Source organism: Arvicanthis niloticus, chromosome 3 (assembly GCF_011762505.2).
Source record: "Arvicanthis niloticus isolate mArvNil1 chromosome 3, mArvNil1.pat.X, whole genome shotgun sequence".
Taxonomy (NCBI): Eukaryota; Metazoa; Chordata; class Mammalia; order Rodentia; family Muridae; genus Arvicanthis; species Arvicanthis niloticus.
Window position 1 is genome coordinate 45,070,928 of NC_047660.1, and position 22,149 is coordinate 45,093,076.

Below are 22,149 nucleotides of genomic sequence, written 5' to 3' on the forward strand. Positions count from 1 at the left end.
GTCTGCTGGTGTGTGTATGGTGTGTGGGGGAGAGAGTTGCAAGGAGGTTCTAAGTCTCACCTAACATGACCAATTTGCTCAAATCATGTTTGCAAGCCTCTCCTGCCACAGGACAGTAAAAAAGTGTTTCACCCACTGGGCTGACCTGGAGAGCAGCACAACCTGAAAAGAGAAGGAAGTCAGATTTCATGATCAAGAAGCAAGGCTGGGGCTGGAGAAATGAGTCAGTCAGTAGAGCATCTGTTGTGCAAGTGTGAGGACCTGAGTTCAACTCCCAGAACCGACAGAAAGGGCTGATTCTGCTAGTTTGTCCTTGTAATCTCAACACAACAATAGGGCGGGAGCAGGTGACTCTTGGGAGCTCACTGAAGTCAGCCTGTTCTAGTGAGAGTTCCAAGCCACATATCTCACACACACACACACACACACACAGACACACACACACACACCCGCATAATCTCATAATGTTCTAAGTTAGTTTCTCATTCTGAACTGAGTCACATTCATAACTGTCCTGCATGTGGCCAGTGGACCATGGACTGAACACATCTTCAAAGGATGGGAAAACGTGCCTCTTCCAGGACTGGACAGAGGACACAGCCTGTGCTGAGATCACAGCATTCAGCACTCAAGCGTTTGCCCAACTTGCCTTCACAGCCAGCGTGTGAAGAAGCAGAGGAGCCCAGCTCCTGCTTTGCATGGGTATAAAAGGTCACTTTGGCCCCAGTCCTACGCAACCTGCTGGCCTCTTCTGTGTCCCAACTCTCTGGCTGCTGTTGACTCGTGAGGTTGCACTTCATATTCTCCATTACTGAGATGATCATGTCTGCAGCATAAAAGTGGAGATTTTCCTGCAGGGAAAAACAAAAGTCAATTCAAATAGGAGCGTAATCAACTTTCCTTCAGAGTATGGACTAGATGTCAAAACTGGAGAAATGCCACTTAAGTGACTACAAACAAGGATAAATATAACTTGATCTAACTAGATTATGATGAAAAACACATCCAGAGACACAGATATACCAAATTGAATTAATTTGTTTTTCAGGACTAGAGATTAAATTTATCATATATGCCAGGCAAGCGCTCTACTGTTGAGCCCCGTCCCCAGCCACCAAGTCACATGTCTTAGGCTAGAACACCCTCGGTAGGTGGAGCCCAGCACCTGACATAACTCCTCAGTCATAGACAACTGAGCACACCATGCCTGAAAACGCCTCAGTTTAGTGTTCCTGGCAGCCTCCATTAAATACTGAAAAGAACCCTTAGGCTGTGCCTCATCAGGGTGGTTTCCATGGTCACATCTAGCACCGCTACCAAGAGACTCAGGCCCTCTGTGGTTAAGAGGCACTCACCTTTTCCACGTCAGCAGGCAACATGAACATCTCTAGTGGGAAGAAATTCCAAGAATGGCTTCTGCTGCTGCTCCAAGCATCACCTGCCAACACAGTGAGCCATTAAACATGGAGACAGGACATGGCTCAGCCAATAAAGTGCTCTCTGGGCAAGCCCAAGGACCAATCTCCTATTGCATCACTATTGCACTTGGAATCCCAGTACTGTAGAGATGGAGACAAGAGGAGCCCTGGGGCTTGGTAGCCAGCTGGGTTAGAAAATTAGTGAGCTGCAGATTCAGTGAGAGACTCTCTCCAAAAGTGGGGGGAGGGGTAGAGAATTGCAGAGGAAGACACATGACATTGACTTACACATGCACACAGGTGAACACATAATACAAACACACACACACACAAAGAAAAAACATGGGGAAAATGTTGGCATTCCTAGGCTCTGCCCCACAGTTACCTGGCAACAGCCAGGTGTGTCTGACTCACTATAAAAGGGGCTGCTTGTCCCCTCCTCTCTCTCTTGCTCTACTCTTTTTCTTACTTCCTTCCTCTCTTCCCTCTGTCCCTACTCTCCCCATTCCCCTCCCCCCTCTCTCTTCACGTGGCCTCTACTACTCTCTCTCTCCCTCTCTCTCTCTCTCCCTCTGTCTTTCCCCCTCAACTCCTCTCCCCATGCTCTAAATAAACTCTATTCTATACTATATACCATCATGTGGCTGGTCCCTCAGGGGGAAGGGATGCCTCAGCATGGGCCCACAAAGGCATCCCCCCCCCACACACACACACAGACACACACACACTATATACCAAGACTCCAAACATACCCCCGGCTTCTTTCCCTTTTATATAAAACACAACAAAACTAAATTCAAAGATTATTTAATTAAGCAAAACTCATTATACCATCCCTTCAGTACCATCAAGAGAAAGGAAAAAAGAAAACCCTGCATAGCTCTAGAAAGAAAGATGTAGGTGATGAAAGAGGAAAGAGCCTTCTGATGACAAGGCCTATAGACACAGCCTATTGTCAATCATTTCTCCAGAAAACCAGTGGACTGAGAGGTAGCCTCAGAAAACCAGAATGGAGGGTCCAATGGCAAAGAAGGTGGAAAGAGGTCACGGGTGATACTCATAGAGAGGGAAAGTAGCCTTCAGAATTACAGGATCTGGGCTGGAGAGATGGCTCAGTGGTTAAGTGCACTGACTGCTCTTCCAGAGGTCCTGAGTTCAGTTCCCAGCAACCTCATGATGACTCACAAACAATGCACTCTTCTGGGTGTGTCTGAAAACAGCTACAGTGCACTCATATATTTAAACAAAAATAATTACGGAATGGCTTTCCCAGCACTTCCTTGGCTGGTGGCAATTGGCCTCAAACTTCCTGTTGCACACACAAAGTCATCTGACAGCAAACAGTGCTTCAGTCAAGCTCAGACCTGTGTCATTCAATCTTACACCCTCACCCGCTCCTTACTGGCAATAGGCAACACCAAAGCAAGTCGTTCCTATCACATCACTGCTAACTGCAGCCTGGGAAGGAAATGAGCTATGTTGTCCTGACCTGATAAATGAAGAGATGCTGCCAATGTTCGGGGGGCTGTGGGTTCTCAGATGCCAGACAAGTGCAGGAAGTGTCACCCTGATACTTCCTGTTGAACAAAGTGAGCCGGAAATGGAAGACTGGTGACCTCTTGACTGGGGTTGGTATTGGGGGGTTGCATCTCTGCCAACTACCCTGCCACTGTAACTAGAAGGTCACTGTGGATGAAACTAAATTGCTGGTTTGTCTTTTTCAACAAAAACAGGAAGCTGGCAGGATTTGATCCCTAAGTCATATGTAAAGACCTGAACATCAAGAAAAAAGCAAGATAAGGTAGAGTGGTACCCAGACCCTTTAGGCCTTGGTCACAAATTCTCTCCTATTATTACCTATTATTACATAAGGAGAGAAAGAACGCAAAGGTATTTTGTAAACATGTAGATTCTGTTCAAACAACAGAACCCAGGAGATTGTTTCTACAGCCTCAGGAAATGTCCCCCCTCCCCCGCACATAAGAGGCCCCACAGCTGCCGTTAGAGATGGGGGGGGGGGTCATAGGAAAGCCTGGGCCTTAGTGGCAAATATTCGCTCCCCTTTATGCTGCTCTACATAAAGGAAGGGGACCCTGTAACTCTGGGCTTTTGTTTCTTAAATCTGTAGGATGAGTCTTGTCAGGTATGAATGGCTCACACCTTTGATCTTGGTTGGCACTCAGGAAGTTAAGTATGAGGACTTCCGTGAGTCTAAGACCAGCCTGCTCTACAAAGTGAGAGCCTGGCTCAAAAGCAAATAGAAGAGAGAACTATCTGGGTGGACAAGAGAAAGATATAGAAAGAGGAAGCCTGTTTGGGGAGGCATTTTGCTCAAATTTGGTTGTCTCAAAATTAGCCATTGAAAGGCAATACAAAATAAATATACATGTAGGCAGACAGCAGGCAGGTGACAACTTTTAAAATTATTCTGCAGCAAACAACAACTAAATATTTTCCAAACTACTTGAAGCAGGGCTCTAAACTCACAACATGAATATAACCTAAGAATCCTTTAAAATAAAATAAAGACAGCTAACTGAATCTTGCCCGTTACTCTGAGTGGACCAAATCATTCATAAAGTTTTACTATGTTAAGAATATATACACTACTTCATGGCGGGCGGGGGGGGGGGCTTGTTTTCACATCAAGAGCTTTTGGCTTTTGGGGAGTATTGTGGCTACTGTTTCCAAATTTGCTGTTTTCTCAGCTGTCTGTCCTAGAATTATCAGAGGTGAGGCATGGCCACCTGCGTGAGCTATACAGCGAGCTCCTTTTGAATCTGCCATGCCCATCCACAGTGGGTTGGATGCTCCTAATGTTTCTACCTGCAAAGAAGATAGCGATCCCAAAGATGGCTCCTGGAACTGATTATTAACTACGCTAAGCTAAAATGATGACCTTCCTCTTCTCAGTGAAAGAAGATGACATCTGATCTGCCCATTGTGACTGTCACAGAGTCTGGGATGGTGCTAACATTAAATGACCTCATGCATTGTTTCCTAGTCAAGGTAGAAAACCATGAACTTTGCTTCTCATGGCAAAGACAATAGGCAAATTTTCAAGCTAGCCCAAACACAGAGATGAAGAATAAAGGAAGTCACCAGAGAAGGTTACCGTCATCTGTAGAAGCTGTCAAATGAGGCGACTCAGAACTGTCCTCCTTAGGGGATGGGGAAGTGGCCGTAGTCTTGGGTTTTTTGAGCAGAGATTCCTGCTGAGGATGAACCTCTTGCTCTTCTGTAGCCAGGAAGAAGTCATCCTTCTTTCCCCCAGAGCAATGAGCAGAGTTGGTATCAAACCATGGTATCTCAGCCAGGGAGTCCCTGTAGGACAATATTGAAAGGCCCAAGGGAGAGGGCATGTCCACCACCACATGATTCTCATTGTTCTGGGCTGTTGGTCTTTGAGGGCATAACTCTTGGAGCGGCTGCTGCACATACTGTGGGTTGATCCAGGAAGCTTTGTGTCTTAGGAGCCTCACATCTAATTGGCAAGCAGGTTGGTCAGTGTTCAGGAGGCTGGGCAAGCCATCAGTGTCCTGAAAGGCACAGCTGGTCCCTTCACAGGGGTCCACAGGATAGTCTCCCTGGCCTGTGGACTGGGACACCATCTTTCCAGGTATGGAGTGAATGTGCTCAAAACACAGTTCTCCAATGGCTGTTGTACCACTGGGCACAATACTTGAATTCATCACATGGCCAGCTGGAGGTCTGAAGAGTTTATCTGCAATGAGCAAGAGTCATTCCAGGTAAATAAAGAGTCCAGTCATGTTTTCTGGTTACATATTATTGTCAAGAAGAAAAAAAAAATCATCATTTCGTTATGCCTCATATTGAACTTTTCCTTGTATTTGCAAGCAAAAAAAAAACATAAATGACTAAATCAGACCAGAGATAAAACAATTAGCAGTAAGCCTAGAGAGTTAGATGCAAGAATAACATTTTTACAAGTGTGAACTTAATTGAAAAAGCCACAAAGATCAACCTCATAGTGAAAATAACAATATATTGAAAGTATTGATAAAATTATCTATCAAATCAAAAATGGGCATGCCATATAAGAGTAAGGACACTTTTACATCACCTTATTTGGAGTTTATTCTAGAATTACAGGAAAGTCAGCAAGCATCAGAATGAAGGAAGGCAGCCACTAAAACCTTTATGCTGAGCCACACACTTTAACTCATGACACCTATAAGAACTTAGCATTAGCGGCTAACATTTCTTAAATGATGCTGTGAATCCATCTCTTAAATGGCTCTGACTGATTTTGGCTGTAGTGACTGGGATGATGGTTGAAATGTTGACCTGCACAACGAGAAGCCCTTTGTCATGGTCTCTCCAGGCCCAGCCGACATTTCCTTTTGCTGTCCATCTTTGAGAGCCAGGTGAGAGAGAGAGAGAGAGAGAGAGAGAGTCCATCCGAGTAAGCCTTCACACAGACGCAGTCTATCTGGGCAAGTAGCATGTGGGACTAGCTTTCTGTCTTTGTGACCAAATACCTGAGAGAAAAGCTACTTAAGGATTTACTTGGTTTGTGGGCTTCTGCAGGCTCGGTTCTTGTGCACATGATTCATGTTACAGGGTGGAGTGACCTGGCACATCATGGCTGTGGTAGTGTATGGCAAAGTCGGAGACAAGAGCCTGGGTAAGACATGCCCTTCACAGGCAAACCTTCAGCCCCCTGCTTCTCCCAGCCAGCTCTGCCTTCCCATAGTCGACTCAAATTTTGAATCCATCTGAGGATTAATCCATGGATTAGATAAAAACCCTCAAATTCTAATCCTCTCACAGACACACCCAGTGGTCTGTTCTGTCCAATCCAGTTGACAGGCAAGAGTATCACATGCCATGTACCTGTGACTATGAGAGTTGACTCTAGAGCTTTAAACATCCTTGCTTTGTGTGGAGCTGACTCCCACGTACACATTTCTACCAGACTTCCCCACAACTCCATACTCCAAGTAAGTCTATCAATTTACCTTCTCGACGTTTCCCAGAGACTCTCAGTTTAATATGCCTAAATCAGACGCTGATGCACACCCCCCAAATCTGCTCCTCTCCTACTTTTCCTAATCCCAAGAATATGTCTAAATCACTTGAGCCTAAGATTTAGGAGCCATGAGTGACCCTATGCTCTTCCCTAGATCTCCATCTGCAAGTTTAGAGCCAGCACATTGTTCTAAAGCCCCTGCCTCCTTCCTCTTGGCTACCTAAAACTTCACAATAGAAAGCAGTTTCTCTCCTACCCTTACCCATCCACAATCCCAGGCATCCAGAGACCTCTATAAACCTAACCTGACATCTCATTCCCCCAATCAAACCCCAAAGGCTTTCCACCAAATCAAGAATAAAAATCTATGCTCCTTACCGAGCCCTTAAAGCTTGGCTTGGTCCTGGCCCTGAAGATCTCTTGTTTATCTTTTCTCAGCCTCTGTAAGCCCCAGCAACACAAGAAGCCCTTGTTCTTTCAGTTTTCACCACCCTAAAGGGTGTGGTTCACCTTCCCCGTGAAACGTTCTTCCCCATGTGAACATAGCCTGGCCCTCTCTGGTTATGCATGCCTTAGTTCATGAATGACTTACTCAAGGAAGTGTCTCCTAGCTAAAGGCAGGTCCCTGGTCTCCCCCTACTATGTCACTCTGTTCAATTTTTGTCACAGAAAACAACTCACTTCCTGATTCTTTCCAGTTCCTTCCAGTGAATCTTCCTCGGCCCCCAACTATAAACTCCATGACAGCAAGGGTTTTACCTGTGCTCCACTACAACATATCCCTGTGTCTTTGGTTGCATGTAAGATATTAATACATGCTTATGGAACAGATGAACATAACCAACAAATTGAAAATAAAGTCAAGAGATAAAAGCCTTCTTTGGCAGACATAGTTGCTCAATTACTGGGATATAAATGTTTTCCTAAGAATTAGAAGTGAACACATGCTTCCCAAAGATATGAAATTTTTTCTCACCAATGTTGACATAAGATATAAATTCAAATTCACCAGAAGAAACTACATATAAAATTGTTTTTAAAAGTCTTTATATTTTTAAGATTTATTTGGCGGCCCTATACTCTAGGTCACATATTGTAGAGTAATGTAGATGAAACATACATTGTGTGTGTGTGTGTGTGTGTGTGTGCATATATGTGCACATGTGTGTGTTGCTTGTGTGCCTATGTCTGCCTCTATGAACCCACAGAATAAACTGCACAAGACCCAAATCACCATTGAGAAAACATCACAGGACAAGAGTGTCCATAATAACTGCCAGTGCTTCCTGCCCCAAAGTGATCCACCTTCCTTCTTACCTCAAATTTCACCTTGTGTTTCAATTTCTCTTTGCCATGCATCTTTTCTTGCCTATTAACTTTGGATTTTTATTTACAAAAGGACACAATTACTAGATGACTATAAAATGCCCTGTATTAGTCAGGGTTCTCTAGAGCCACAGAACTTAAGGAATGTCTCTCTATATTGAGGAAATTTGTTATTATGACTTAGAGTCTATAGTCCAACTACCCCAACAATGGGCAGCTGTGAATGGGAAGGCCAAGAACCTAGTAGTTGCTCAGTCCCATGAGGCAGACTAGTTGTTTCAGCTGGTCTTCTGTAGAAGTAAATTCCAACAGATGTGCTGGCTAGTAAGTGCAAGCAGGTGAAGAAGAGCAAATCTTCCTTCTTCCAATGTCCTTACGAAGGCCTCCGGCAGAAGGTGTGGTCCAGATTAAAGGTATGTACCACCACGCCTAGATCTGGGACTTGCTTTGTCCTAAACTGACCTTGAACTCAGATCTTCTTGCCTCAATCTCCTGGGATTAAAGGCCTGGACTACCTTACTCGGGCCTCAGCTTTTCATAGCCACTATGCCTTCAGATCTCCATGCCAAAATCCAGGTCAGAAACTTGTCTCTTCCAGCCTCAAGATCTAGATCACAGGTGAGCCTTCTAATTCTGGATTGTAGTTCATTCCAGAAATAGTCAAGTTGACAACCTGGAATAGCTATTACCTGCCCCAAATACAGAACTCCGGAATAAAAAGTGTTCCCATCACTCAATGCTCCATGAACCCTTCTTCAGCCCTACAGATGACTGATGGCCATCCTGTTCCTCTCAGATACTTTGCAATGAATGATTACACCTATATCAGGTCTAGGCTTGTTTTGTCGTCTTCTGCAAACACACACATTGTATCTGTCTTAGTTACTGTTCTCCTGCTGTGAAGATACACTATATCCAAGTCAACTCCTATCTGCATGTGTGTCTGTTCACCTGTGTGTGCCTGGTCCCTGGGGAGGTGACCAGACCCCTGGGACATGAGTTACAGGCAGCTGTGATCCACTGTATGGAAGCTGGGAACTGAACCCACTGAGCCATGCCTCCAGCCCCTCATCTTAATTTCTCACCACTTTCTATAGTATACATGAACTACAGTTTATGTAGCCAGACTCAGATCCAACACATAAATATTTATTTCCAGCTTTTCATTACTATGAAAAATATCTCAATGAGCAACTTGTTCATAATATTTTCGATGACTTCTCTTGACTTGTCCTTTTCTCAGACAAGTAAAGACAAGCAAAGAATAGCTCAGATCTTTTTGAGTCCATATTTCAAATGACTCCATTACTAACCTGGAGGATAGAGCTATGTCAGCCATGCTTTACTCCCTTAATCCTCTGTATGTTGTGTTTGTTATGTAGTGGGAGAGTACATGAAGCATGAACAGTTTCAAACGGTAACATTACCCCTCTGTCTGTTGTCTTCTTGCATTTTGAACAGGGTCATACTAAGTGCATGTCTAGATTGCTGCTGAACTTCTGATACTTCTTCCTCAGCCTCCACAGGACTGGGATGACAGGGTTGTGCACCAACTCATGGTGTTTTCTATACATTTTGTTTTCAGATACAAGTTTGAAGTTAAGACGGGTCAGCCTTACTTGTAAGCCTTCCATACAGAGAAGTCACCATAGATCACTAAGCAAAAACAGACTTTTTCTCTCGGGATTTTCAGGGCTTTACATTTTTTCACTTCACACAAATGGCCAGGAAGTGCTGGCTTTGCTCGGTTATAGAACGGGATTGTATAAGAACTGAACAGGTCCATAGAGCCTCAGTATACCTAAAGTCACAGTGGCACAGTGACACTTATGAGAGAAAAGTGATCTCTGTGAAACAGAAGACAGGGCCAGAGAAGAAATGATACCTGTACATACCATATGAAAGAAATCTAAATAGAATCACCAAATAACTCGTGAAACAAAGCCCCAAGTAGACATCTCTTACCAGCAAGTGAAACCTCCAGGACCAGGTATGGGTGACAGCTAATTGAAGGCCAAAGGAGCCCCAGAGAAACTCTCAAACAACCCAGGTAATTACCAAGGCTATGGGTGGCTCTCCACAGACTGAAAGTAAGACTGAAGATAGCACCTTTATAAGTCTGTGTCCAAACACAGAGAAGTCAAGCTGGCGCCTAACTAGAGTCTTCACCCCTACCGACTAGAGTTCATAGTAAGAAAAGTAAACACCAACCCAGATACAAACTCTGATCTATAACAATGACCTCTCCAGTCCATGAGATAGAAAGGATGCCCACCCAGCACTTGGGAGGCAGAGGCAGGTGGATTTCTGAGTTTGAGGCCAGCCTGGTCTACAGAATGAGTTCCAGGACAGCCAGGACTACACAGAGAAATCCTGTGTCGAAAAACAAAACAAAACAAAACAAAAAAAAAAAAAAAAAAAAGGAACCCATGCCCAACTCTGATTCGCTGGCCAAGAACATAATCTTGGTCAATCAATGACTTAAGGCCTGTATTAGTCAGGGCTCTCTAGAGTCACAGAACTTATGGGTAGTCTCTATATAGTAAGGGAATTTGTTGATGACTTACAGTCTGTAATCCAACCCCCCAACTATGGTCAGCATCGGCTGTGAATGGAAGGTGAAGGATCTAGCAGTTGCTCAGTCCCACCAGGCAAGCAGGTGAGGAAGAGTGAGTCTTCCTTCCTTCTTCCAATGTCCTTATGTAGGTCTCCAGCAGAAGGTGTAGCCCAGACGCCTGGATCTGGATTAAAGGCATGAGTTCCAGGACAGCCAGGACTACACAGAGAAACCCTGTGTCGAAAAACACCTTGCCTGGGCCTAAGCTTTTCATAACCACTATGCCTCAAGATCAGGATCACAGGTGAGCCTTCCAATTCTGGATTGTAGTTCATTTCAGATATAGTCAAGTTGACAACCAAGGATAGGTACCACAAGGCCCATGCCTAGAGAGGGAACTCACAGCTGACACTGCCTGGCTGGATAGCCAAGAACCAGAGGCAGGGACCTAGGATAGAACCAAACATGACTGGGGGAAAAATCCAATAAAATGATTTCTAATGATATATATTCTGCTTTCATCACAGACTGGAGCCTAGCATAACTGTCATCAGAGAGGCGTCATCCAGCAACTGATGGGAGCAGATACAGAGACCCACAGCCAAACATTAGGTGGACCTCAGAGAACCTCCCAGAAGAGGAAGAGGAAGGATTGTAGAAGCCAAAGAGATTGAAGACCATAAGAATATGGCCCACAGAATCAACTAAGAAGAGCTCACAAGGGCTCACAGAGACAAACAAAAACTAGGGAGCCTTTATGGGTCTGAGCTAGGTCCTCTACAAAAATGTTATAGCTGTGTATCTTTGTGGTTTTGTGGGTCTGCCTAGGACCAGCCTCAGCTGGGAGAGGGGTTCTGAGGAAGGGGTGTCTGAACACCTCAAAAATAAATGACTCAAAGTCAAATCGTGGGTCCAAGCTGACAACCTATATTCTGCTCAAGATAGCTTTCTGGATTGCTTTCTCTCTACTCTGTTTTTTTCTAGAGATCTCCAGACAGTGAGGCCCCCTCCCACTCTCTCGTCTCTCCTTTCTTCTCTCTCTCTCTTTCCTCTTTCCTCTCTCTCTCTCTCCTCTCTCTCTCTCCCTCTTTCTGTCTCTCTCTCTCTTTCTCTCTCTCTCTCTAAATTCTGCTCATGACAATTCATCAAGCAGCTCTCTCTTGCTGTTCTAAAAAGTTCTCTGGATAGCTCATCCCCTGCAGATCATACACACAGCATTTTGTTTTATGTATCAATCCAGTCATTTACTCCAGGTTTCCTTTTGATTATCCTATGAATCCACATCTGGTGACCCAGCACCTTAATTCTTAGGAAACAGCAACCAAACATTTTCTTTTAACATTGCAAGAGAGATCTGTCTGCCTCTGTTAAGCACAGGCAATAAACTAGCTGGGTGGGACCCAGTCCTGAAATCACCATTTCTATCACACCTGGGTCTAATCTTGCTCTGCCCCAGGCTGACCCTGAACTCAGGAATCTGCCTGCCTTTGTAAACATAAACCAAAAAACCTTAGGTGGGTTGAATCTCCTACGATCACCACTCCCTAAATCTCTTTACCTCCTTCCTTGGTGTCTTTCTGACAAGTTGGCTCACAATACAGCTGTATTCTTTTAGTTTCATGAAGACCCTTGTAAAATTCATATTTCATCCTTATTTTTGAGAAATTATGTATTTTTGAACCCATAGTTTTTAGAGTTCTTTTCCACAGCCTTAAGGGCTGTCCTGAGGATCCCAGCGGTTACTATTTTGCTTGACATTAGCCACATCTTTGCCTGGACTCATGCTGTCTCTGATTATCATGGAGTCTTTAATGTTAACAGGGAGGACCTTCTTTGACCTAGGAATGTAAAGTATGTGCATTATTATACAAACAAGCTTTACACCCACAGCAGCTGTCGATACTCGTGGAGGCCCATGCGTCCTGGCCCTGTCGAAAAGGCAGGAACCATGTCATTCTATCCCTACCAAGGCCATGCCAGACCGGGCAGGTCTCCTAACAGTGCAAGTGTGGGTGTCTCTGACTCTTTTGCCTGTTCTTGAGACTCCTTTTCTCCTACTGAGTTGTCTCATCCATCCTTGATATAAGGGTGTTTGTCTTGTCTTATTGTAGCTAGTTATACCACGTTTAGTTGATATCCCTGGGGCGCCATCTTTTCTGAAGGGAAATGGAGATGAAGTGGATCCTGGGGAGAGGGGAGGTGGGAAGGGAGGAGTAGAGGAAGGTGAAACTGTGGTTGGGATGTAATATATGAGAGAAGAATACATTTTTAAAAAGAACAGCTGATACCCTTTAGAGGAAATCCTATCACAGCCTAAATGCCTGCTGGCCATTTTCTTAGAATAAAGGTGTTGGGGAACAGAAATCACACACACACACACACACACACACACAAAAGACCTGATGGTGAAAGATAAAGTATTTTACTTATCTTTGTTTATTTTATCTATTCTTTATTTATTTTACTACCTATCTTTAATTGAAACAAAAATATGGACTGGAGAAATGGCTCAGCAGTAAGAGTACTTGTCACTATTGCAGAGCCCGCAGATTCAGTTCCCAGCTCACACCCATCCATAACCTCAGCTCCATAGAATTCATCAAATATACACTTGGTACACACACATGTATGCAAAACATTCATACACATAAAACCAAATACATAAATCTAAAAAGACTATGATATATTTATGGAAGATGACAGGATGTTTTAAAATATGTCTGCATTATGGAAGAGCTAAATTGAGAGAACTAAAACATGTTGTGGATTTTTTTTATTTTCTGCTCCCTCGAGAGAGGGGTAGATCACACACTCAGGTAAGGTCAGATGAAATCCTTATTGGTCAGATAAGGCTTAGAGCCTGTGGTTGGGCAGTGGAATGAAAAAGCAGAGCTGAAAGTTTTAGAGAGGAGAAAGAGGAGGAAGAAAAATAGACGAGGCAGAGAAAAGAAGAAGAAGAAGAAGAAGAAGAAGAAGAAGAAGAAGAAGAAGAAGAAGAAGAAGAAGAAGAAGAAGAAGAAGAAGAGAAAGAAAGGAAGGAAGAAAAAGAAAGAAAGAAAGAAAGAAAGAAGAAAGAAAGAAAGAAAGAAAGAAAGAAAGAAGAAAAAGAAGAAGAAGAATCATGTGGCCTGAAGGAGCCATAAGTAACTAGGGATTTCATAGATGGTCAATAGAGTAATGTAGGGTACATTTGTCCAATCTAGGTATGCAGCTTGTATTTATGTCAACTGGGTTTTATGTTCTTTGTGAGGGCATTTTGTGGTTGGAAATTGGGTTGCGATATTACAAGTCTCTAGTGTTATCATTTCACAAGGCTAAGGGATCTCAATGAGTGGTAGCTGGCTTTCTGCAGGCTAGTCACAGGATGTGGGTGGCCTGGGAGGATCAGAGCGGCTTGGCAGCAGGATGGCCATGGGAACTAGGGTAAGATGGCCACCTAAGGCTGGCCATCGGGTGGGCAAGACCACTGATGTCAGTGCATAGCCGGATTTAGTGTGGATTGTTTTTAAAACTACACACTACAAACACAGACAGATATTCTTTTCTAGTTTGTGATGAACACCATGACTAAAAACAACTTGAGGAGTCGGATGGCTAATCTTGATTGTCAACTTGACTACATCTGGAACCAACTAAAACTGAAGCACACCAGTGATAGATTTTCTTGAATGGATCATTGAGGTGAGAAGACTCCCTATATATCTGGATTATTTAAGGACAGGAGACCCACTCTAAATTTGAACCATGCCTTCTGGTACCAGCCTACATAAAAGAACATGGAAGTGAAAAGCTCTTATTTTTTTGCCTGCTTCCCCTCACTCTGGATGGCAAGTCCATCTATTCTGCTGCTGAGGCATCTTCTCACTGGTATTAGAACCCAGTTCTTCTGGACTCCAACATATATCAACGACCAGCTATTTACCAAAGACATCCATGGGGTGAATAACTACTGGATTCTTGGCTTTTCTATCAGGAGATCACCACTGTTGGACTAGCTGGATCACAGCCTGTAAGCTGGGAAAATATACATATATATTAGAATAGCTGTATCTTTTTCCATTGAAGTATATATGTTTCATTCCATCAGTTTATGTTCCTCTAGAGAAACCTGACTAGCACAGGAAGAAAAGATGTTTCATCTTATAGCCCGTCGTGAAAACAAGTCAGGGCAGAAACTCAAGGTGGGAACCTGGAAGCAGAAATTGAAGCAAGAGAGCATGGAAGACTGCTACTTAATGGCTTGCTTTCATGGCTTACTCATTTTTCTTTCTTCTAAACCCAAAACTGCATTCCCAGGCATGGCACCACCCACAGGGAACTAGGTCCTCCCACATCAATCATTAATTAAGAAAATGTTTTCACAGATTTGTCTACAGGCCAATCTGATGAAGGAATCTTCTCAGTGAGGTTTCTTCCCAGATGGCTCCAGCCTGTGTTAAATTGAAGAAAAATTAACCAGCGTGCATTCTCACTTATATTTTGTGTGCATGGTATGGTAGCATGAGCCCTGCAGACTCATATATTTTAACACTCAGTTCCCAGTGGGTAGAACTGTTTGGGAAGGATCGGGAGGTGTGGTCTTGTTGGAGAAGCATGTCACTGAGACTTTTGGGTTTCTTGTGATTCCCAGTGTTCACTCTCTGCCTTACTGCTGCAGATCAGGATGTGAGCTCTCAGGCCTTCTTTTGTTCTGACATCATTGTCTAACCCTCTGAACCATAAGCTGAATTAAATGCTTTCTTTTATAAGTTGCCTTGGTCATGGTGTTTGATCACAGCAATAGAAAGTAACTAAGACACACGGTGAGGACACTTGAAACATACATCATTAGTTATAGTTACAATGTTGTAGAACAAATCTCTTGAATTTATTCTACGTGAAACCGGACATCTCCCCAATTCCTTTCCAGCCTCCCGCCCCTGACAACTCATTCACCTCTCCGCTTTTGCGTGCTTGACTATCCCACATATGAGTGAGCTATATGGTGTTTATTTTATTGAGTGGTTTACCTCACCCAGTACATATAGTACCCCTGAATTTATGCATGTTGTGACAAATGACAAGATTTTCATCCTCTTTTAGGTTGACTACATTCTGCTGTGTAGAATATATACTGTGTGTTTCTTTTTAATTTAGCCATCTATTGATAGACATTTAAATTGATTCCAGCTCTTGGCTACACTGAATAGCCATGATAAAGAGGAGGACAGATGTCTCCAGCATGATGATTTCACTTCTTTTGGATATTTATTCGTAACTAAGACATCTACCTCATTTGATGGTTCTGTTTACAAGGTTGGCTGACCTTCCATAGTGTACCCATGATGCTAGTGCTGTTTCCTTAGCACCAAGAGCATACAAGGTCCCCCTCTTGCTACATCCTCACAAAGAAAATTCATTATGATCCATTTCCTGTTGTTTTACTAAACACACCCAGTAGTAGGCAAATGTGGTTAAAAGTGAGTAAATCTTCAAATGTAGCATGTGATCAAATTTAGGGACATTTCCCTATACCCTCTTCAGTCTCTCTCTAGGTCTACTTCCCTCCAGACACTGACTTCAACAAAGATTCACATCCCATGTATGCTAACAGACTGACTTTATCATGTCAAACTGAAAACATTAAGATACCCAGCAACACAAAGTCCAAGCATCGATGTAGCATCCAGGATCAAAGTAGATTTTCAAAGGTCAAAGCTTTATTGTGATCCTGTACCAAGGTCGGCAGGAAGGACACAGTGTCTTACTGCAGTGGCACTGGGTGACGTCATAGGTACTCCTCTGTGTTCAAACATTTAGTAATAGAGATTGGCTAATAGCTCTGAAGGTTTGCTGTCAGAAGCACGAGGACCAATGATAGACAGTTGTTAAAGTAATAGGCCTGGTGGCACAATGACAAATGGCCCTGAGGATCAGAGAACACCAGATATTCTACAGAACATAGAGTTGCCCAAAATTCTCAAGTGACCAACTTCCTATGGCCATTGCACATTCTCTTTCCCACTGTTTGCTCAGTCAAAACTCACGTGAGTTCAGGTGCTAATATATCAACTTGAGAAATAAAATAGGTGATGAGGGGACTTACCCCAAGTTTATTCTGGTAATCAGAGGAAGTAAAGGAAAGGCTGGTTCCTGGGCTAAAGCTCCTTCCATGTGGATTTACCTGGCCCATGCTGGTAACATTAACAAGAAACCCTTGATTTCCTGGGCAATGCAGACTTAAGAACATTCCTACCAGATTTATTTTAAAATGCAGAATTTTAATGCAGGCTGGAAGTTGTGGCTCATGCCTAACATCTCAGCACTTGGGAGGCAGAAAGGATTCTGGATAGAGCCAAGCACAGAGAATTAGCCTGGGAACAGGGAGAAGGTCAGAAGCATGAGAGCTAAGCAGAGGTAATCAGCCACATGGCAGGACTTAGAACAAGTGGGATGTTAAGTTATGATCTAATTGGGGAACAACCAAAGCTTAGGGCATAGGTCTTTGTAGATCAATTTTGAGTCTCAGAGCTGTTATTCTGAGAGCTTGGGGCCGGGAGGAAAAACTCACTTTTTACAGAAATGAGAAAAGGGTGTTCAACAAAACTAGCACTTGAGTGTAAGAGCAACATTTACTCTTCACAAATCAAATCTAGGCAGCATTGTACAAAAGGAGGAAAATAGAGACTTGTATTGCATTCCACTACACCATGCAGTGCGGGTTCCCACAGACCTCGCTGTCCCGAGGCAAGGATGGGCCATAGACACACAGAGCCCCATCTACCAGCATGCAGTCCAATGTGAGAAGAGGAAGACAGACAGACAGACAGAGACCTGCATACCTGCGTGCCACCCATAGACCTGCCTTCCAGCACAAGGCACAGGCAGGTTGTAGACATCTGCTTGCCACCACACCAAGAAGTACAAAGGATGTCACTCCAGCCTGTGGGCAGCCTGCATCAGGAGCCACCACAATGTGTGAGTGTGTGGTGGCCAGATGAGAGAGAAAGAGAGGAGGAGTCCTGGTGAGGATCCAATATTGATAGTGTCATAGAAGCCAGAGATTTTGAACTAGACCCATTGCAGTGAACATTTGCAAGTGAAGATGTGTGGCTAGACACACTGTGATATACTACGACATCCAGGATGAGAGGTTTTCTATGCCTTGTTTTTTATTTTGTTGGTGATGGTGTGTGTGTGTTTTATTTTTGGGGAGAGGGACATTGCAAAGGTAAAGGGTAGATACTGAGGGGACAGGGAGATGACTGGGACTGGGGTGCATGATGTGAAACTCATGAGGAATCAAACGTTTTTTTTTAAAAATAAAATAAAATGAAATGATTGAAATTCCACCAAAAAATAAGTATTCATATAAACTGTCCAAAAGAAGTGAATCCACAGAGACCAGGTACATTAGCAGCTCTTAGAATGGAGGCGAGAGGAAAGGAGCTGACCAAAGAGTAACAGGTTGACTTCGGAGGTGAAGAAAGTGTTCTAAAGCATTCACAGTAATGGCACCCACTAAAGTTCATTGACCTGTACAAGAAACAAGAGTCAAAAGGTGATTGAATTTTACATTGATCTCAGCAATGCTTTTTTGTATTGAAATAGGAAGAAATGTCCCTCTCCCTTCAAGAAGACCTAAGGAAGACTAGAGAGAGCTGATGGATCAAAGAAGGGTCAGAGGAGCACCAAGTGCAAGACTACAGATGTCCTGGTGTGGTGGGAGACGGCAGGAAAGAGAAGTAGAGTGTATAAAGAGGAGGGTGAATTCGTGCACCTAAAATAGCTCACAGAAGGGGGCAAGTAAAGGTGGAATCACCACAGCGGCACTGTCCAGAGAGAAATAAGGATGGCAAAGAAGACATCATCAATAGATAGCTTCTGGACAACTGTCATAGACCCTGTCCCTCGAGCTCCCCCATGCGCTCACATTTGTACAATTTCAAACAGCACTACAGGAATGAGTCTCTGACCTGGTTAACAGAGAGGAAACAAGGCCCCAATGCTAAGCACTGTGGTGCATTTGGCTAGGCGCCTATCTTTTAGACATACATACAGAAAGACTTGGAAATAACAAAATTTTTCACATTGCTTTCAAATAGTGCCAAAAGGGATGGATGTGGAAGAGAGACATTGGTAACCACACTGTAACTGCCAGAGTTGGTAGAAGATAGAGCTATTTGTTGCACTATTCTTTGTAAGTGGAAATTTTCCACTATTTAATTTTCTTGTAAGTAAACATTTTTAATAAGACTCACAACATGTCCTATACATATGACCTATGACCTCTCTGTCTTCCCTATCCTACCTGAAACACACTGGTCCTCTATCACTTCAGTAGCTGGGTCTTTATGCAAGTGGACCCATCACCTTTCAATCACCTGGGGGTGTGCTATCCCATTTCCCACCCACTTTTTCTGTATAGCAGTTTTCTTCTGAAGTCGTCCTCGTCAGGTCATAGCTGACACTTAGACAGCATTTAGATGCACACTTTGGAGGTTAATGTGCACTTCTCTCTTAATAAATATAAAGCTGAGAGAGAGAGAGAGAGAGAGAGAGAGAGAGAGAGAGAGAGAGAGAGATGATTTTCAGTCCAAGTGCTGGGTGAGTCAGGTTCTTTTGGATGGTTTCATGTTCTATTCAGTTACCGAATTACCCAGACGCCACATGACAAAACCACCAAATCTAAAACCTCCTTTCCCCCTAAGAAGTGGTTTTTCTTCTCAGTTCATACTTCATGTTCTGGTAAACACAGAGCATCCACTCAATGTGGGAATAGCATCACTACTTCGTGGATCAGAAAACTGAAACTCAAGGAAGGGGAAGAGAAGCTAGTGAGCACACAGCCATTCAGTGACCCTGGAGAATCATAGCCCGGAAACACAGCTCCAGAGTCTCCATTCTCAACCCCTAGGCCACCTCTATGTATAGGATAAAACCTAAGTGGAGGGCATACACACACACACACACACACACACACACACACACACACACACACACACACACATGCTTGCACAAGCACATTTCTCAGTCAGGCGATTTTATGACAGTGATAAGATATTTATGAGCTCTGTGACCTTGACCAAAGCACAGAATCTCTCTGTGCTTCATTTTCATTTCCAGTCTGCTGTGAGAACTAACTGAATTGTAGCATGTGTGTCTCCGTCTGGCACACGGCGTTTTCTAAAAGTTAACTTTGCTATTATTGCTGTCACTGTTGCAGAACAAGTCCCAGTTCACCAGAAAACGGATGTCAGGGAGCCCTTGATCTATTCTGCATCCTCTAAGTCTCCCTTTAGTTCCTCTCATCTAAAATGCACAAACCAGCCCAGAGATCTTTGGGGGTCACGATGGAAAGATGTAATAGGATTGACAAGCACCTGTGTGGCTCAGATTTATTCCAGAGAGAATAAATGGTTCTTTAAGAAGAACTGCTTAGATGTCAACAGTCACACAGTCAACCATGCCAATCTCTCTGCATTAGACTTATGACTCTATATTTAGTGACAAGGGAAACTATTCAAATTTGTCTGCTGTGTTATGTGTGTGCGTTCAGATGAACCAGGGCATGAGCCGGTAGGCTGCTGTGTCTCTGTAACATTTGACTTAGCTTCCTACTGTCAAATGGAGCTCTTTCTGCATGAATATTTGCCCATGGCTCCCACAGACTCTTGCCTGTATAAAAACAAACAAACAAACAAACAAAGGGGCTGGAGAAACGGATCAGTAGTTAGGAGCATGTGTTGTTCTTGAAGAGGACACAGGTTCGAGTCCCACCTAGTGGCTCACAACCGTCTATCGTTGGAGGATTTGAGGCCTTTTTGTGATCTCCTTGGGCACCAGATGCACACATGATACAACAGATATACACGTAGACAAAACACGAATACATAAAATAAAATAAATCTAATTTTAAAATCAAGCAAGAGTACAGAATGAAACTAATCGTGTCTAGGCCTCGTTTCTGTGACCCTCAAATTCCATTAACGTTCCTTGTACCCCTTCCCCGACTCTGTACAGACCCTGAAGAGGTGAATGAGAAGACCCAGTTCCTATTATCTAATAATAAAGGGCTGTGAGGAGCACGGTCAGGTGGCACCGCAGCAAAGAGGAACTGAGCCGCAGAGATGAAGAAACAGACGTGCTTTGACCCTTGCCACATGGAGTTACAAAAAGATCAGGCTTGCATGGAGCTTCTGCTAGCCACTGTGGACAGGAGCTGTGGCCACCGCGCTGATCACTTTCTTGTAAAGGCTTTTCCAGGATATCTCCCTCCCTTCCGTTCAGTAATCTTTCTAATTCTCCGGGAAATGGAACCCGTGTTCTCTCCTCTCACCAAGGGAACTGAGGGCCAAGGAGGTGCCTTGACGACTATTTGGACTTGAGACTTGTCAAAGAAACCACAAGTTTGCTGCATGGCTCCCAGTCCTTCGCTCTCTCGGGCCACAACTTTAACAGAAGGATCTGACACTTGGCTCTGTAACTTGCAATAGGGGTATCTCCAGAGGACACAGTTTTGGTGTTTTGGGTTTTTGTTTGTTTGTTTTGTTTTAGCCTAAGCTCTCTTTGAACTGCTCCAGTTCCAGGTCAGCAGGTAGAGAGACTTCAGGTGGAGCGTGCTTGCTTACATTGGCAAAATGCTTTTCGCCCGCCTCGACAAGTTCAGGGCAGTTGCATGTGAGGATGGGGTTCTCACGGTTCCTGTAAGAGCCTTTGGGGAACTGAGAAGAGCCAGGGGACTGCCTGGGTTCAGTCTCTTTACTGTCCCAATGAGGATGCATGGCTACCAGTGCCCCTCTCCTGGCCCTTTCCCTCCCCCGGAGAGCACTCCTTTTGTAAAGTCACCCCACAAAAGTCCTCTTCTCTCCCGAGGAACAATTTCTCACAGCTCCCAAGTAACCACGACACTGTCCTGACCACCTCCAGGAACATGGGTCACCCTAAGTCGCCTCTCCCTAGCCTTCATCTACACAGTGCCTTGCTTCCCCTCAGTCAGGCCAATAGAGCTCGCCAGCGCGCTGCTCCAGGACGCCTTCAGGGGTCACTGCGTCGCGGAACCTTGAGGACACGCAGCTAGGACCGGGATGCAGCCAGGACGCTGCCGGGACGCCAGTTATCTTTGCTTCCCTCCGCCCGCGACACTCGTGATCTGAAAAGCTCTGGGAAAGCTAAGCCTGCGGCTGCCCGCGAAAAAACGCGGAAACACGGGGACGCGCTATCGAGTGGGCGCTTTAGACCCAAGCCTCACGGACACACTCTGCCCTCGGACACCACCGACCCGCCACCCCTGGGTGTAATAAACACAAAAGGCAAACTTGGCACAAATGAGCTCCCCGCCCCCAACTCCCAAGCTTCCCTCCACTCGGATGTGTCAGAGCTGGTCAGCGAACCTCGCGGGGACCGTGGCTTACCTATGCCTCCTGGCCGTTTTATCCACCTAATTGCCACCTTGCCCCGTGGCAGCGACAGGTCCGGATGACCTCCTCAGTGTACCAGCAGCTCCGAGGTTCTGATGGTGCATAGAGAAGCTGCCAACGAACACAGAAAGTTTTCACCAATAGAAACCGAAGTTCTCTGGGCTCAGCTGAATGTGCTACCGCACTCAGGCCCTCTAGGTGGCGCAGAGTGCTCTTTGGGGAAAGGATTGGGACACTTAATCCTTCCTGCACACAGCTCCAGTATCCCAAGCGTCTCGGCAACAATTGGGAAAAATGGGTCCCTACTTCGACTACAAGGCTCGGTTCTTAAAACATAACTCCATCACTTTTGACCGTTCCTTGGTTTTGTTCATTGTCCTGTCCAGGTCATGGAGCAAATGCAATAATATTTTGAATTAGTTATCTAACATCTCTGAAACACCTTCAGTCCCTGGT

The 22,149-nt window shown here is 44.4% G+C and overlaps 1 protein-coding gene across 4 annotated transcripts in view; it reads right to left on the reverse strand.

Moving 5' to 3' along the window:
* The window catches only part of Rubcnl (rubicon like autophagy enhancer), a 41,243-nt gene extending 19,390 nt beyond the window's left edge, over positions 1 to 21,853 (reverse strand). For 3 of the 4 annotated variants that reach the window (XM_076930727.1, XM_076930725.1, XM_076930724.1), the window contains exons 1-5: positions 21,688 to 21,853; positions 4,534 to 5,142; positions 1,356 to 1,438; positions 650 to 851; positions 61 to 162 (exon numbers count right to left, since the gene is read on the reverse strand). In XM_076930727.1, the coding sequence (XP_076786842.1) occupies positions 61 to 162; positions 650 to 851; positions 1,356 to 1,438; positions 4,534 to 5,110 (964 nt within the window). In that variant the 5' untranslated portion in view covers positions 5,111 to 5,142; positions 21,688 to 21,853. Of the gene's footprint in view, positions 1 to 60; positions 163 to 649; positions 852 to 1,355; positions 1,439 to 4,533; positions 5,143 to 6,789; positions 6,936 to 21,687 lie in introns of those variants that run through there. The other variant, XM_076930726.1, reaches the window with a different exon arrangement.
* Between the last annotated feature and the right edge of the window lie 296 nt (positions 21,854 to 22,149).